General features: G+C 40.6%; 2 protein-coding genes and 1 non-coding gene across 3 annotated transcripts; 2 read left to right on the forward strand and 1 right to left on the reverse strand.

Moving 5' to 3' along the window:
• Window positions 1-298: 298 nt before the first annotated feature.
• On the forward strand, window positions 299-458 carry LOC136468328 (U1 spliceosomal RNA). The gene has a single exon (XR_010761833.1). It is a non-coding gene; the product is annotated as a U1 spliceosomal RNA (small nuclear RNA).
• A 1,433-nt stretch (window positions 459-1,891) lies between these two features.
• LOC136464612 (universal stress protein PHOS32-like) lies at window positions 1,892-4,349 on the forward strand. Its single transcript, XM_066463562.1, has 4 exons — window positions 1,892-2,742; window positions 2,858-2,967; window positions 3,831-3,949; window positions 4,041-4,349. The coding sequence occupies exons 1-4, from the start codon at window positions 2,565-2,567 to the stop codon at window positions 4,129-4,131; spliced, it is 498 nt and encodes a 165-aa protein (XP_066319659.1). The 5' UTR covers window positions 1,892-2,564; the 3' UTR covers window positions 4,132-4,349.
• Window positions 4,350-4,659: 310 nt separating this feature from the next.
• On the reverse strand, window positions 4,660-7,702 carry LOC136464613 (D-cysteine desulfhydrase 1, mitochondrial-like). Its single transcript, XM_066463563.1, has 10 exons — window positions 7,440-7,702; window positions 7,223-7,288; window positions 6,924-7,118; window positions 6,737-6,847; window positions 6,377-6,468; window positions 5,797-5,886; window positions 5,629-5,686; window positions 5,444-5,557; window positions 5,167-5,264; window positions 4,660-5,058 (listed from the first exon to the last, which is right to left on the reverse strand). Exons 1-10 carry the CDS (start codon window positions 7,689-7,691, stop codon window positions 4,854-4,856), a joined length of 1,281 nt encoding a protein of 426 aa, XP_066319660.1. The 5' UTR covers window positions 7,692-7,702; the 3' UTR covers window positions 4,660-4,853.
• Window positions 7,703-13,604: the final 5,902 nt, after the last annotated feature.

Genomic DNA, 13,604 nt, shown 5'->3' on the forward strand with positions numbered 1-13,604 from the left:
TGGAGTCCAAGGAAGTTGATTGAATCACTACATGCTTCAGTCACTGCATACGGCTAATTCATCCCGTCGTGTAAAATCAGAGGTGTCGGAGACTTTTGTGCTTGCCGCAGTCTGAATGTCTTCCTGTCGGCCCAACAACAGAGGCCCATGTACGTACGTCTCGATAGCCCACGAGAGCTCAGCGGCAGAGCACAGAACGCGTTCGTTCGGTCCGAGCGTTTAGTACCACCTCCCCAGCCGAAGACGGATGCGCCGTGAACTCCCACTATAAGGTGAGCGCCCCGTGCACCGTTGCTCCATACTTACCTGGACGGGGTCGACGGCCGATCACCAAGGCCCGTGGCCTGAGTCAGTGGCCCGCATTGCACTTGGCGGGTGCGCTTGCTTACCATCTCCCCAAGTGGGAGAGTGGACGTCATAATTTGTGGTAGAGGGGGTACGCGTTCGCGCGGCCCCTGCCAATTCTGAAAAATTAAATTTTGGTCCATAGTGGATAATGCTTTGGCCTTATCAGCATGGTGTGGCGTGCGCGGGGTTTTTCCATTTGGATCCTTGGTACGCGTTCGCGCGGCCCCTGCCAATTCTGAAAAATTAAATTTTGGTCCCTAGTGGATAATGCTTTGGCCTTATCAGCATGGTGTGGCGTGCGCGGGGTTTTTCCATTTGGATCCTTGGTGCTTTTGAGCTGCGATCCAGATTTGGGTTTCGGCGGCCCGCTTCCGACCCGCTGCACATTAGTCTACGTGCTTGGTTTGTGGTACCATCTTTTTTATATATTTTTGCTTCTGCTGCTCATCAGTCAACGTGCAAAGTTTGTGATACCATCGTTTTTTTGTTTGATGCAAACATCTTTTTTTTTCAGATATTGTTTGACGCAAATCATCAGATATAAATAAAACTTTAGAGCAAAGCGGAAATCCCCGACCAAAAAGATGCTTAAGTTTTCCTAAAAAAAGATGTACTTGTCGTCATTAAGGGCAGTCCTAACCCATAGTTTCTATGGGTAGTTTTCAAGAAAAAATAGAACAGTAAATGTCTATGGAAACGAACCTTCGCAACCATGGTTTTCATAGTAGTTTCTATGTAAAGAAAAATTTAATATAGAAAGAACATTGATCAAGTGCGGCAAGGGACCGCACGGGAGATGTATGAGCACCGGCGACGCCTACGCCGGCGAGGAGGCAGCCAGCAGCCCAGCACCTAGGTCAGGCTCGGCGACTCGGTGTTGCCTTTGCCAGTTCGCCGGACACTCGGACAGGGTCTGTCGTCTCACGTTCCTACGGCCAATGCACCCGAACGAGAGCCAACAGAATTTCCGACAAGTCGTATCGGGGCGTTTGCTGGGCCAAACCACGGTCCAGTTATCTAAGAACTGCCTTATGTGGAGGCCCATTGAATGGTTTGGTCCATGTGGCCTTGACATGCGTCGTCTCTCTTCTTCATCTCTTGCCTCGTGGAGCATGAGACCGCGCCTGCAAAGACGAGGTGCTAGTGCTACCGTGGTGTTGAATCACTGCACATGACACGTGTCAGTATCCATTTCCCATTGGTGTGTGATGACTAGCCAATTCTCGGATAGTTGAGTACACAAGTCGTGCAAAGGCTGGACTTGGAATAAAATCCTTTTCAGTTTCAACTAAAATATCCTCGGATCAGCAAGTACCTGTCATCCATACGTAGTTACGTACGCACTGAACAAGTCCTTTCCACGCATGTTTTGATCTGTTTATTTATGCTCTCTTACTTGCCGGGACAAAGCTGACCAAAGCAGATAGGCACGACCCTTCAAGTTCAAGACGATCACTGAACAAGACGAGGTAAGAAGCGAAAAAGATGGCCGGGTATACGATCCCATTCCAGCACCAGCCTATAAACCCCTACACCGGCCGGCCGGCCCACAGTTTTGCTTCTGCTAGCGTCAGCAGAAAACAGCTACGGGTAACGATACCGTGTCGGGTTCTCCGTGTAGAACGAAAATCAAATGAATAATGAGGCAAGCCATATCTGTTAAGAAAGCGAGAGTTTCTATTTTGGTTTTTGGACACCTCTCTTCTCGTCGAATTCCATGTGATTGCCCACAGGAAAGAGACATCAGTAGCCACTGACAACTCATGAACGACTGCTAACTACACTTGGAGCAAGATAACAGCCGGAGCTTTACTAAAACTTGGACCAAGCCATCTTTTCTTGGGCTTTCTAGACAAGTAGAGAGCCTTCTGGACGTTAAGTGCCATCATAGTACGTCCAGCTGGCAATGCCCTCCCAACCGTCAGAAACCGACTCGATCATCTTCACCTCAATCCTCAAGGAATAAAGCTAACCTAGGCTCCTACGAGTAGTGTCTCAGTAGGGGATATTTGGCTCGACCCCAACAATCTTAAACCTGTACGACAGTACGAGTACTCCAACTCAGAGCAGAACCCGAACTCTTCCCAGGAAAGCGCTATATATAGCTTGCCTCTGCGCCTCAGCCTTCCTGCACCACCTTCCTTTTCCCTCCCAGCTTCAGCTTCACACCTCCACAGCCTTCCTACACCGGCAAGAAACTCGCAGCAGGTCTGGGCATGGCGGCCGAGAGGCGCACCATTGGCATGGGCATGGACTACTCGCCGTCCAGCAAGACCGCCGCGAGGTGGGCGGTCGACAACCTGCTTAAGGCCTGCGACAGGATCATCCTCGTCCATGTCCTCCCCAAGGGGGCGGACGCTAGCCACAAGGAGCTCTGGAAGAGCACCGGCTCGCGTAAGTATCATTGGGTTTTCACTTCTGCTGGTATCTCTCTTGAGTTCAGACTCTTCTCCATCGCAAAGATTGTCAACTGAACCGGTGTTTCTGTTCCTCTTTTTTTAACCTGAAGCTTTGATTCCTCTACCGGAGTTCATGGAGATGAACGTGCAGGCGAGGTACGGGTTGAACCCTGATAAGGAGATACTGGAGATCCTGCAAGCTGCATCCAAGTCCAAGCAGGTAATATCTCTACAGCAGCTACTATCTTGTTGGCGGAATTTTCTGTTATATGCGATAATGCAGTTTGTTCACTCTTTTTCAAGGGTTCCGCTAGATGATTAAGCTAGAGAATGAAATTGTACTGTTACATAAAAATTAAAAACAGAACGCATAGTTTGCAACGGATACAGTCCAAAGTATATTTGTATAGCGCAATAGCAAGGGCTATGGCCTAAATTTCACACCTAATGCTACAGATCTGAGTAATATAGTTAGGATTCCATCAGAATTGTATCCAACAAGGAAAAAAAAAAAGAAGAGTATTCAGTCAAATTCTCATATAGACTTGTGTTGTCGGAAGTCAGGTCAATCATCAGAGACCATAATCTCGAATTTAATCAAGTTTACGGTAGCTGGCTAGCTGCTATATGGTATTTTATATCATAGCTTCCCTAAACATCAAACTAGATGAATCATTTTCAGACATTACTGCCTCCTGTATTATCGTCTAATAGTGTGAATCCTTATGTGAACCAATCATGACAAAACAATGTGCCAAACACTACCCAACTATTAAACAACCAGCATAATTAGTAAGGGTACTGAGTGAGCAGCTGACATATGAAAACATCGTTTGCCCATACAGCCAATAGAGCTCTCCATGGCAGTCCCTTGAGATTATATGCACAGCTTTGTCAACCCCGCTTTTTATGTTTTGGTAAGGCTAAAGGCAACAGCCAAACATTGTAAAAGGTTACCTGTCACCTGCCTTTCATGGCTCCAACTATCTACAGAATTATTTTTCTTTTTGGAGGCAACAAAAAATAATATTGTATCCAAATACGCTGTTTGGTAAAATTTTGCTTCTATGTCGGCTTGATCAGGTGGAAGTACTAGCAAAGATTTACTGGGGTGATGCAAGGGAGAAACTCTGTGAGGCGGTAGATGATCTCAAGGTGGACTCCTTTGTGCTTGGTTGCAGAGGCTTAGGGCCACTGAAAAGGTTAACATCTAACCTCTCCTCTGTCAAGTGCTTAGTCTTTGGCTTAACACAGCTCCCTTAATTTTTTACATTTCATTGGATCTCAATGCAGGGCTCTCCTTGGAAGTGTCAGCAACTATGTAGTCAACAATGCAACATGCCCGGTTACAGTGGTGCGCGGACCAATTGGATCGAGTGCCTGATCTTTTCTGCTTAAAGGTGGAACTTTTGTAGTGCAAGGATCATTTAGTACAACTGGGTTGACCTCGTTTGTGAGGATGATGTGTTAGCTCTGGTGATTAACTTAAGTGTTATTACTTGACATCTGTTGTCCAGTCGTGATATCTGTGACTTTCCCTCTGTTAAATCTTATTTATATGTTTTTCGTTATGAAATTATGTAAGAAAAAGTATACAGGCCATTTGGATGTGTCATTGGTGATTCTGCTTTTTTTATCTATGTGCGTGACAAGGCTTCACCTACTAAATATCAATGATTACTTCACAGGATTCTGAAGAATGAATGACAACAAATGTAGTTGCTTTTTTGTATAAGTTATTGTGGTTCTTAACTGAGACTCAGGAGATATGGGAACCCTACAGGTTGGCACTTGGTAGCTGCTTTGTTGAGGGCGCTAAAGACCTACTGATAGGCATGTCCTTGTAGCAGAAAGCAATTTCCAAATTAGAAGTTCTTATTACAAACAAAAACAAGGTTGCAGGCAGAGAAGACACGCAAACCTCAACATAAAAATATTTATTCCAAATGGCAGAAAGATGTGCTTTATTCTTAAATTGCATCAGTGCTCTATACAATGCGAACCATCTATTCTGCATTTTCTTGCACAAATGTAAGAGTAAAAACTCTATGATGAATACAATGTTTGCAAGAATGAGCCATCATGGAAGCACATGGACCATATTAATCAGAACATCTTACCAGTGCCATCTTTACGTGGAACAGAATCTTCAAGATCCATTCTGCGCCAGCTCCCAGCCAAAGATGACAACTGGTCAGCCTTATCATACAACCCAAGAAGACCACCTGTGTGGATAAACAGAACTTTTCTCCCTTTCCACTTGGCTGGATTGCCAGCCATGTCTTTTAGCAATCCATAAACTGCCTTCCCACTGCATTAAAATGATGATGCACGTATTTTTATACAGTTTACGACTAGCAAATACCAAAACATAGACCGCATGCCAAATCTATTTCATTGATTCAGACATAGGTTGCACCTGTAGACTGGATCAAGGACAATGCCTGTTGCTGCAGCTATGTCTTTGACAAACTTAAGCTCCTCGGCTGTGTTCATGGCGTAGCCTAATCCCTTAGCCTGTCAAGGAGAAGTTAAAGAGAATGTCAAATGTTCATTGACCGTTGCAAAATTTTGATTATGAAATGTAGTTTATATATTTAAAACAAGTTGAAACAAGGCACTGCAGATGAACCTTTTGGAGTTAGCACACCAAAATGATTTACCAATAAATAATGAAAATTCCAAAATGTACTTACATTTTCGATGCTAACTATATCATGCGAATCCAAACCAGAATTAAGTCCATCAATCAGGCCTTGGGCATAGTCATAGAAGTATTCAGGATCATCACAAACAGAGAATGCATGGACCTATCCACCGAGAGGATATTAGTCTAGAAAGTTCAGTGTCAGATAATACAACAAACAAGGGTAGATCATACTTTTGTATTTAAGCTGCTCAATCTGGATCCTAAAGCAAGGCCAGCAATGGTTCCACCACTGCATGAAGTTAAATATTATCCAGCCATAAAGTGATGCCTTGCAACTTTCAGAATCTAGGCATGACAAAATAAGAACTGCACACACAAAATTACCCATAAGAAGTATACCTGCCACATGCAACAACGATATCATCAAACTGAACATTAGCAGATTGCTGAATTTGCTGCTCGATCTCCCTTATTGCCTCAATATATCCCCTGAACAGTAAGATTTATAAAGATCAGGCTGCACTTTCTAAACTGAATTCATTTATAAAAAAAACTGACATGGTATGTGCCAGACTATTTGAAGTACAACCCTTTACAGCATGTAATCTTGAATTCTTATTATTTTATTATGAAACTCTGACTCAAGGTCCATAATAAATTATGTAATATTTACACACAAGGCAATTTCTTACATTCCACTAGCTAGCCAGTATACTGCACTACACCAACATTGAAATGTCTTATGTCTTATGCTAATATTGAAATGTCTTATGTCTTATACGTTATCACATGATTCAACATGTAATCTATACATATCCCGTCGTAGCATAAAGGCCAACAAATATTACAACAAAACGACAACGGCCACCATTCATGGATACTAACCCCTGAGGTAACTTCAGATTATTTAATAAACACCAAAATGAAATATGCAACCATGAGTTGCTCTTGGCAGTTAGCACTGAGTATAGAATAATACCAAGTTCCCAATGAGTTTGATCCGCCAACAGGAATCACATATGGCTTCCTCCCTTCTTCCAGAAGCCTTTTTTTCAGCAGATCAGCTAAAGCCTACACCAAATAAGTCCATGTCACACGGTTAGAAATTCCCTAGTCCAAAAAAAAGAAACTACGGCAAGTGTCAGTGTACAGTGGCAAAAAGCACAGTTTTTATTTACTTAAGTATAAGCTACTTGATTGGTTCTCTAGAGAAGTGACTAATCATGCATGAATGACAAGTAACACCACAGTGGAACAAAGGCATTGGTTACTGATGGCCATGCAGAAACACAATAAATGTTCACACCAATAACATAATAAAACATGAAGAAGAGCTTACCACACTGCCAATTTTTCCGTACTCTTCTTTTGACACAAGATCAATGTGTGCCCCAACTAGTCTCTCGACAAGGAGATTGCCAACCAAACCAGGGTCCTTATCCACAAGAAGCTGAAAATGTTCCACCAAAACCAAATTATGCCAAAGCATTCTACAGATTTCACATCACCAACAACACAAAATTGACCTTGGAGGTACGTAGTATCAGGTAGCAATCAAGATTGAGATACTTCGCAGCCACAGCTGTGGCACGGCAGTGATTGCTCTGTATACCACCAACAGTAATAACGCAGTCTGCCCCTTGTGCCACAGCATCTGCCATCAAGAACTCCAGCTTCCGGACCTTGTTTCCACTCAACTGCATGCCTGATAAATCGTCTCGCTACAAATCCCCAAAAAGTACCGTGTCAGAAACAAAATGTCAAATTAACATATATTGCAAGTTTTCGATTGAATTTTAATGGGAACTGGGGAGACTGGTTGCACCTTGATCCATACTTCCGTGCCTTCCGGCAAATTGGGCAGATTCCATTTGTGAATCGGTGTTGGGAACTGTTTCGATTTGAAAGCATAATTCACGAGTCACACGAAAGTGATCAACTCAAACACGGAGTTCAAGTCAATTCGAACTAATCTGAAGTTATGGATAGAGCAGGTAGCGGTCAAGCAGTGGGGCAGGAATAGATGGGGAAGGGAAGCTTACATGGCCGAGCGAGAAGGTGTGGGAAGGCATGGGGGAGAGGTGTGTGGCCCACGCCGGCGGCGCGTAAGGCTTCTTCGACAGGAAGCCCCCGATCTGAGCGGTGGCAGAGGAGAAGGTGGAGGGAACTCCGACCACCCCGGTGGCGGTGACTCCGGCCATCCCGGCGGCGGCGACAAGACTCAGGTGGCGAACGGCAGCGAAGCGACAGAGGAGTGGGAGAGTCGAAGTGACGGTCATTCCGAGGAGGGCCATGGAGAATTGACGTTTCCACGACCAGAACTCCAGAAGGCGGCCCGCACGCCAGATGGGCCAAAACCGGCCGGGGTCCGGCCCAACTATAGGCCTAAGGGCACGATTGGTTTGCGGTCTTCCGTGAAACAAAATTTGTTCGTGATCAAAGTTTGAGAGCATGGCCAAATTTTGGCAAACTAGTTTCATCAAAGGGACACATCTACAATGACAAACATAAATCAAATTATGATGGATTCTAATAAAACGTGACAAAATCTTTTCCAGTAAAAAAAGCCGATCTATACCTTTCTCCACTGTAGAGGCATCTGATAGATTTGATTAGAAAACAACAGACTATGGTGCACTTGACCAACAAAAGATTATAAAAGCATTCACTTGTAAATTGTGAATTGTTTAGAATAGAAAAGTCAAGGAAAGTATGGACTACAGGACTGTTATAATCTAAGCTAGAGGTTTCGTTTGAAAAAAAACTCCCTCCATCTAGAATAAAAATACAATTCTAATGCATTAACAAATTAAAGTATATTAAATTTGAAAAACTAGATATGAAAAAATATTAATATTTTATCGTGAGATATATTTTTATTTTTACCTATTTGACGGCATAAATGTTAATATTTTTATCTATACCTGGTTAAATTCTAGATACTTTAACAAATAATGCATGTAAAATTATTATTATTTAGCAAATAATAATCTTAGCTAGGTCGTTAAAGTTGGTCATCTGTTCGATTACGGAATCTGCTGGAGTGACTGCATTGTCTACAAGTTAATATGTCTAGATCAGATATGAAGTTTGTGGACTAAAAAATTATCTATAAGTTACTTTTTATCTATAAGCTAATAATGTTTGGATCAGCATCAGCTAGAGTTATTTATGGCACCCTGCAAAAGGGACGCACTGGTTTGGTCAAACACGTGTACGAAAATACCAAAGTCTAGTCATTTAAAACACAAAAAAAATTACATTATTAGGAAACCCTGTGATGGATTCGTAAACAAATTAAAACGAGACAAACTCTTTCTCCAGTAATAAGATGAGAGAAAGGTATGAGTCAGCTTTGATAAGAAATCAGATGCACCCATTGCACAACAAACAAGTCAACGTTACATTATAATGCGTCGTCAAGAAGAAAGATGAAAAAAAGACGACAACGACGACGACGAAGAATCCAGCAGGTCTCCATCCTGCACCGGCCACGACCGACACGTACGGTCGTGGCGCCGCAGCTGCTGGCTGCTGCTAGCGACACTTCCACCACAACCGTGTTCAAAACTTCAAACCTTCACAGGACACTGACTAGACGGTCCACAGATCTACACATCCCTCGTGCCCTCGTGTCAGTGACAAAAGTTCACAAACCTAGCACACCACGCCTCCGCCTCCGCCTCCGCTCCTGCTAAACGAGGCAAGACGTCTTTTTGACTTTTCGCTCCTTCTCGGCTTTGCCATCTCAGGCCCCGTTTAGTTCCCAAAAAATTTTGCGTAGTACTCGTCACATCAAATCTTGCGGCATATGCATGGAGTACTAAATGTAGACGAAAAAAAACTAATTGCACAGTTGGGTGAGAAATCGCGAGACGAAACTTTCGAACCTAATTAGTCCATAATTAGACACTAATTGTCAAATACAAACAAACGGGCTACAATACCTAAAACCAAAAATTTTTTGCTTCTAAACGCGGCCTCACTCCTCTGTCTCTGCTTAGCGGCGAAGCCAGAGAAACGGGAGTAAGGGTGTGTTTGGCAACTACGTGAAGAGACATGGGAATTAGTGTGGCAGAGGGAATTAATGAAGAAAATTGATTTTTAATTTTAATTTCTTGTTTGGTCCGTGGAGGGAAATAATAAAAAAGAATTGAAGAGGGAATCCATATCCTCTGTTTGATGTAGAGGTATTGAGGGAGAAATTCAAAGGCAAAGCATGATAGATGGTGATGATACTTTTCTTTTATTAAGAATACTAGGTAGCGTGCCTGTGCATTGCTACGAGACAACTAAATTTTTTTTACTAAAAACACATGGATCGCACGATAAGATAACAATACTGTTAAATTAAATACCGACGTTAAAGTAACATTTAATTCAAAAAGCAAAGTTCATGAAATTAGCACAGTCACGGAAAGCGCGGCGTCGTAGGCTCACAACTCTACTATATAGACTTTTTCGTGATATGGCTAAGATAATATTTTATATCGGCATAAAGAATTCTCCGATATCCATTTCTTTCATGCGCCAATAAATCCATGAATAAGTTCCGCTGCATCTCCATATAATCCTATACACACAGGTTCGAGTATATATGTAAATATTAGTGCCTGTCATATGGATAATATTGTGTGTCTTAAAAAATCTCTCATAAAATTTAAAAACAAAGTATGTTATACTCACCGTATAAATATGTGTGGCTTTAGGACTATTCCACACAGACATATATTGTAGAATAAGGTATCCACTTGAGTATCTGTTCTAAGATGTTGAATTATGTGTTGTAATTCTTAATTTCGACATATTTTTCAGGTCAAAGTAACCAATGGTGATATTTTTCTTAGTGGTGCATAATTTTATGGTGCACCTCTTGACTATCTGAGTAAGGATAAGTTAGCACTGCAAAGGCTTAGAAAAAGCTGCTGAGAAGGCCAATGTTGAGTTTTGCTCCACTATGCATACTAAAACATATGTCCCCGTTTATCATTGCCGATGCTTTTGATGCAAAGCAATTCAACATTATCATGATCAGATATAAGTTTGAGTCTCTTGTGAGCAATCTAATAGAGGGACTCTCGTCCTGTATGTGATCTGTCTCAAGGATATTGGCAGGACAATGAATCCATGTTGGAATTTCGCATAAAAAAGTTTTCACGTTTTATCCACGATTTATTTCCCATGAATATATGCGGATACTATAATGACACTAACTACACCAAATAAAAGATTAGAGAGAATTTGTAGTCTCCAGAAGGATTTATTTATTAAGTTTTTTGGACTCTACGGGTAGTTTTGAAATATCTATTTGCATGTCATACCCCGTATCCTGATTCAAAATTTTGTAGTTTAATTAGAATATTTAGGTGATTGTATATATATAATATTCAATACAAGAATAATCTATGCATGATCTTTTTGAAAGATTTCTGCGGTGTAAAACAATACTGTTAAATTAAATACCGACGTTAAAGTGATATTTAATTCAAAAAGCAAAGTTCGTGAAATTAGCACAGTCACGGAGAGCGTGGCGTCGTAGGCTCATAACTCTACTATATAGTCTTTTTCGTGATATGGCTAAGATAATATTTTATATCGGCATAAAGAATTCTCCGATATCCATTTCTTTCATGCGCCAATAAATCCATAAATAAGTTCCGCTGTATCTCCATATAATCCTATACACACAGGTTCGAGTATATATGTAAATATTAGTGCCTGTCATATGGATAATACTGTGTGTCTTAAAAAATCTCTCATAAAATTTAAAAACAAAGTATGTTATACTCACCGTATAAATATGTGTGGCTTTAGAACTATTCCATACAGACATATATTATAGAATAAGGTATCCACTTGAGTATATGTTCTAAGATGTTGAATTATGTGTTGTAATTCTTAATTTCGACATATTTTTTAGATCAAGGCAACCAATGGTGATATTTTTCTTAGTGGTGCATAATTTTATGGTGCACCTCTTGACTATCTGAGTAAAGATAAGTTAGCACTGCAAAAGCTTAGAAAAATTGCTGAGAAGGCCAATGTTGAATTTTGCTCTACTATGCATACTAAAACCTATGTCTTCGTTTATCATTGTCGATGCTTTTGATGTAAAGCAATTCAACATTATCATGATCAGATATAAGTTTGAGTCTCTTGTGAGCAATCTAATAGAGGGACTCTCGTCCTTTATGTGATCTGTCTCAAGGATATTGGCAGGACGATGGACCCATATTGGAATGTCGCATAAAAAAGTGTCCACGTTTTGTCCACGATTTATTTTCCATGAATATATGCGGATACTATAATGACACTAACTACACCAAATAAAAGATTAGAGAGAATTTGTATTGTCTCCAGAAAGATTTATTTATTAAGTTTTTTTTGACTCTACAGGTAGTTTTGAAATATCTATTTGCATGTCTTACCCCGTATCCTGATTCAAAATTTTATAGTTTAATTAGAATATTTAGGTGATTGTATATATATAATATTCAATACAAGAATAATCTATACATGATCTTCTTGAAAGATTTCTGCGATGTAAAGACATGTTCGTTTTTCATGCATGCCCGTACTAATGCTATGGTAAAAATAAAAGGACAATATATCAATTAAAAAATAAAAGTAAAACTCATGCTCAAAGTCAAAGAGATAAATTATGGATGCTTGAATTTTGTTATCCATTATCTACCGACGTGCCTATAAAATAGACTGAATAAACAATTAAACATAGATAAAAAACTAAATTAATAAAAAGATCATTGCAAGCATCAATCGTCTCATAGCTTCAGACAATATTGCAAAGCTACTAAAAAACTGTAATCGTGCCCTCACCTCAAACATTGTCCAGATAAATAGATTACAATGAAAGAAATGGATATCGGAGATTTCTTTCTGTCAATATAAAATATTATCTTAGCTGCATCACAGAAAGGTCTATAAAGTAGAGTTTGTGAGTCTATGACGCCGCGTACTCCATGACTGTGTTAAATTCATAAACTTTGCTTTTTGGATTAAATATTACTTTAACGTTGGTATTTAATTTTTATAATATTGTTATCTTATTGTACGATCCGTATGTTTTTAGTATAAATTATTAGTTATTCTGTAGCAACGCACGGACATGCTACCTAGTTGAATATAAAAGGAGAGAACTGACTGCATTCGTACATATAATGTACGTCAGTTAAAGTTTTGTTTGAATTAACTTAGTCTGCGAACTAATAGTAATAGCTAAATGTGGCATATATCGAATTTTTTAGCCATCGCTTGTGTGCAGAAGCGAAAAACATCCCAACCGCGCTTGCCCTAATATGAGTATTGTGTTAAATTCATAAATTTTGCTTTTTGGATTAAATATCACTTTAACGTTGGTATTTAATTTTTACAATATTATTATTTTATTGTGCGATCCGTGTGTTTTTAGTATAAATTGTTAGTTATCCCGTAGCAATGCACGGACACGCTACCTAGTTGGATATAAAAGGAGAGAACTGGTTGCATTCGTACATATAATGTACGTCAGTTAAGGTTTTGTTTGAATTAACTCAGATCGCGAACTAATAGTAATAACTAAATGTGGCATATATCGAATTCTTTTAGCCACTATTTGTGTGCAGAAGCGAAAAACATCTCAACCGCGCTTGCCCTAATATGAGTATTTGAAGTAATAAACCTTTGAAGAACATCAACGTACCTTCCTCTTAGAGATTGGGTTGAATCCAACCTAAAGTCTCGAAACCCTGCATCTTTTCCTGGATGAGCTTCACTTCGGATGCGCCGGTAGCAATATCAACGATCTCCAATCGATGGACCAAGTCGTATGGATCCCCATACAATGGCTTAGACATGTAGATTTTATTCTCCTTGTACTTGGATACACTTGTTCCACTGAAGCTTTCATTGAAATATTTAGACACGAACAGTGTCTGATCACCGATGTCCCTCACCCTGGACCATTCTGGCGTACGGTCATGGAGGTTGCACTTATAGATCGCGCTGTTGTAGGTGAAGCTCTGTGTCTCGTGAAACGTGCTCACCATGGTACCCATAACGTGTGGCTCATCGTTTGATTCTAGGTAGCTGCGGTGGCAGAGCCCCGCAGGTGGTGACAACGATGGCAACAGCGTCGCGGTTGGAGTAGCGCTGGTGGCGTTGCTACTGTAGATAGAGATTTCTCTAGTGCAGTCAATCGCTAAGAACTT

This window comes from Miscanthus floridulus, chromosome 7, assembly GCF_019320115.1.
Source record: "Miscanthus floridulus cultivar M001 chromosome 7, ASM1932011v1, whole genome shotgun sequence".
Classification (NCBI taxonomy): Eukaryota; Viridiplantae; Streptophyta; class Magnoliopsida; order Poales; family Poaceae; genus Miscanthus; species Miscanthus floridulus.

What these genes read in the sequence shown, in the direction of transcription:
- LOC136464612 (XM_066463562.1), top strand. Translation starts at nt 2,565, where the DNA reads ATGGCGGCCGAGAGGCGCACCATTGGCATGGGCATGGACTACTCGCCG. An exon ending in CTGGAAGAGCACCGGCTCGC is followed by an intron (nt 2,743 to 2,857) that starts GTAAGTATCATT and finishes TTTAACCTGAAG; the next exon opens with CTTTGATTCCTCTACCGGAG. An exon ending in GGCTTAGGGCCACTGAAAAG is followed by an intron (nt 3,950 to 4,040) that starts GTTAACATCTAA and finishes ATCTCAATGCAG; the next exon opens with GGCTCTCCTTGGAAGTGTCA.
- LOC136464613 (XM_066463563.1), bottom strand. Translation starts at nt 7,691, where the DNA reads ATGGCCCTCCTCGGAATGACCGTCACTTCGACTCTCCCACTCCTCTGT. An exon ending in ATATAGTTAGCATCGAAAAT is followed by an intron (nt 5,265 to 5,443) that starts GTAAGTACATTT and finishes TCTCCTTGACAG; the next exon opens with GCTAAGGGATTAGGCTACGC. An exon ending in GTCCTTGATCCAGTCTACAG is followed by an intron (nt 5,059 to 5,166) that starts GTGCAACCTATG and finishes ATTTTAATGCAG; the next exon opens with TGGGAAGGCAGTTTATGGAT.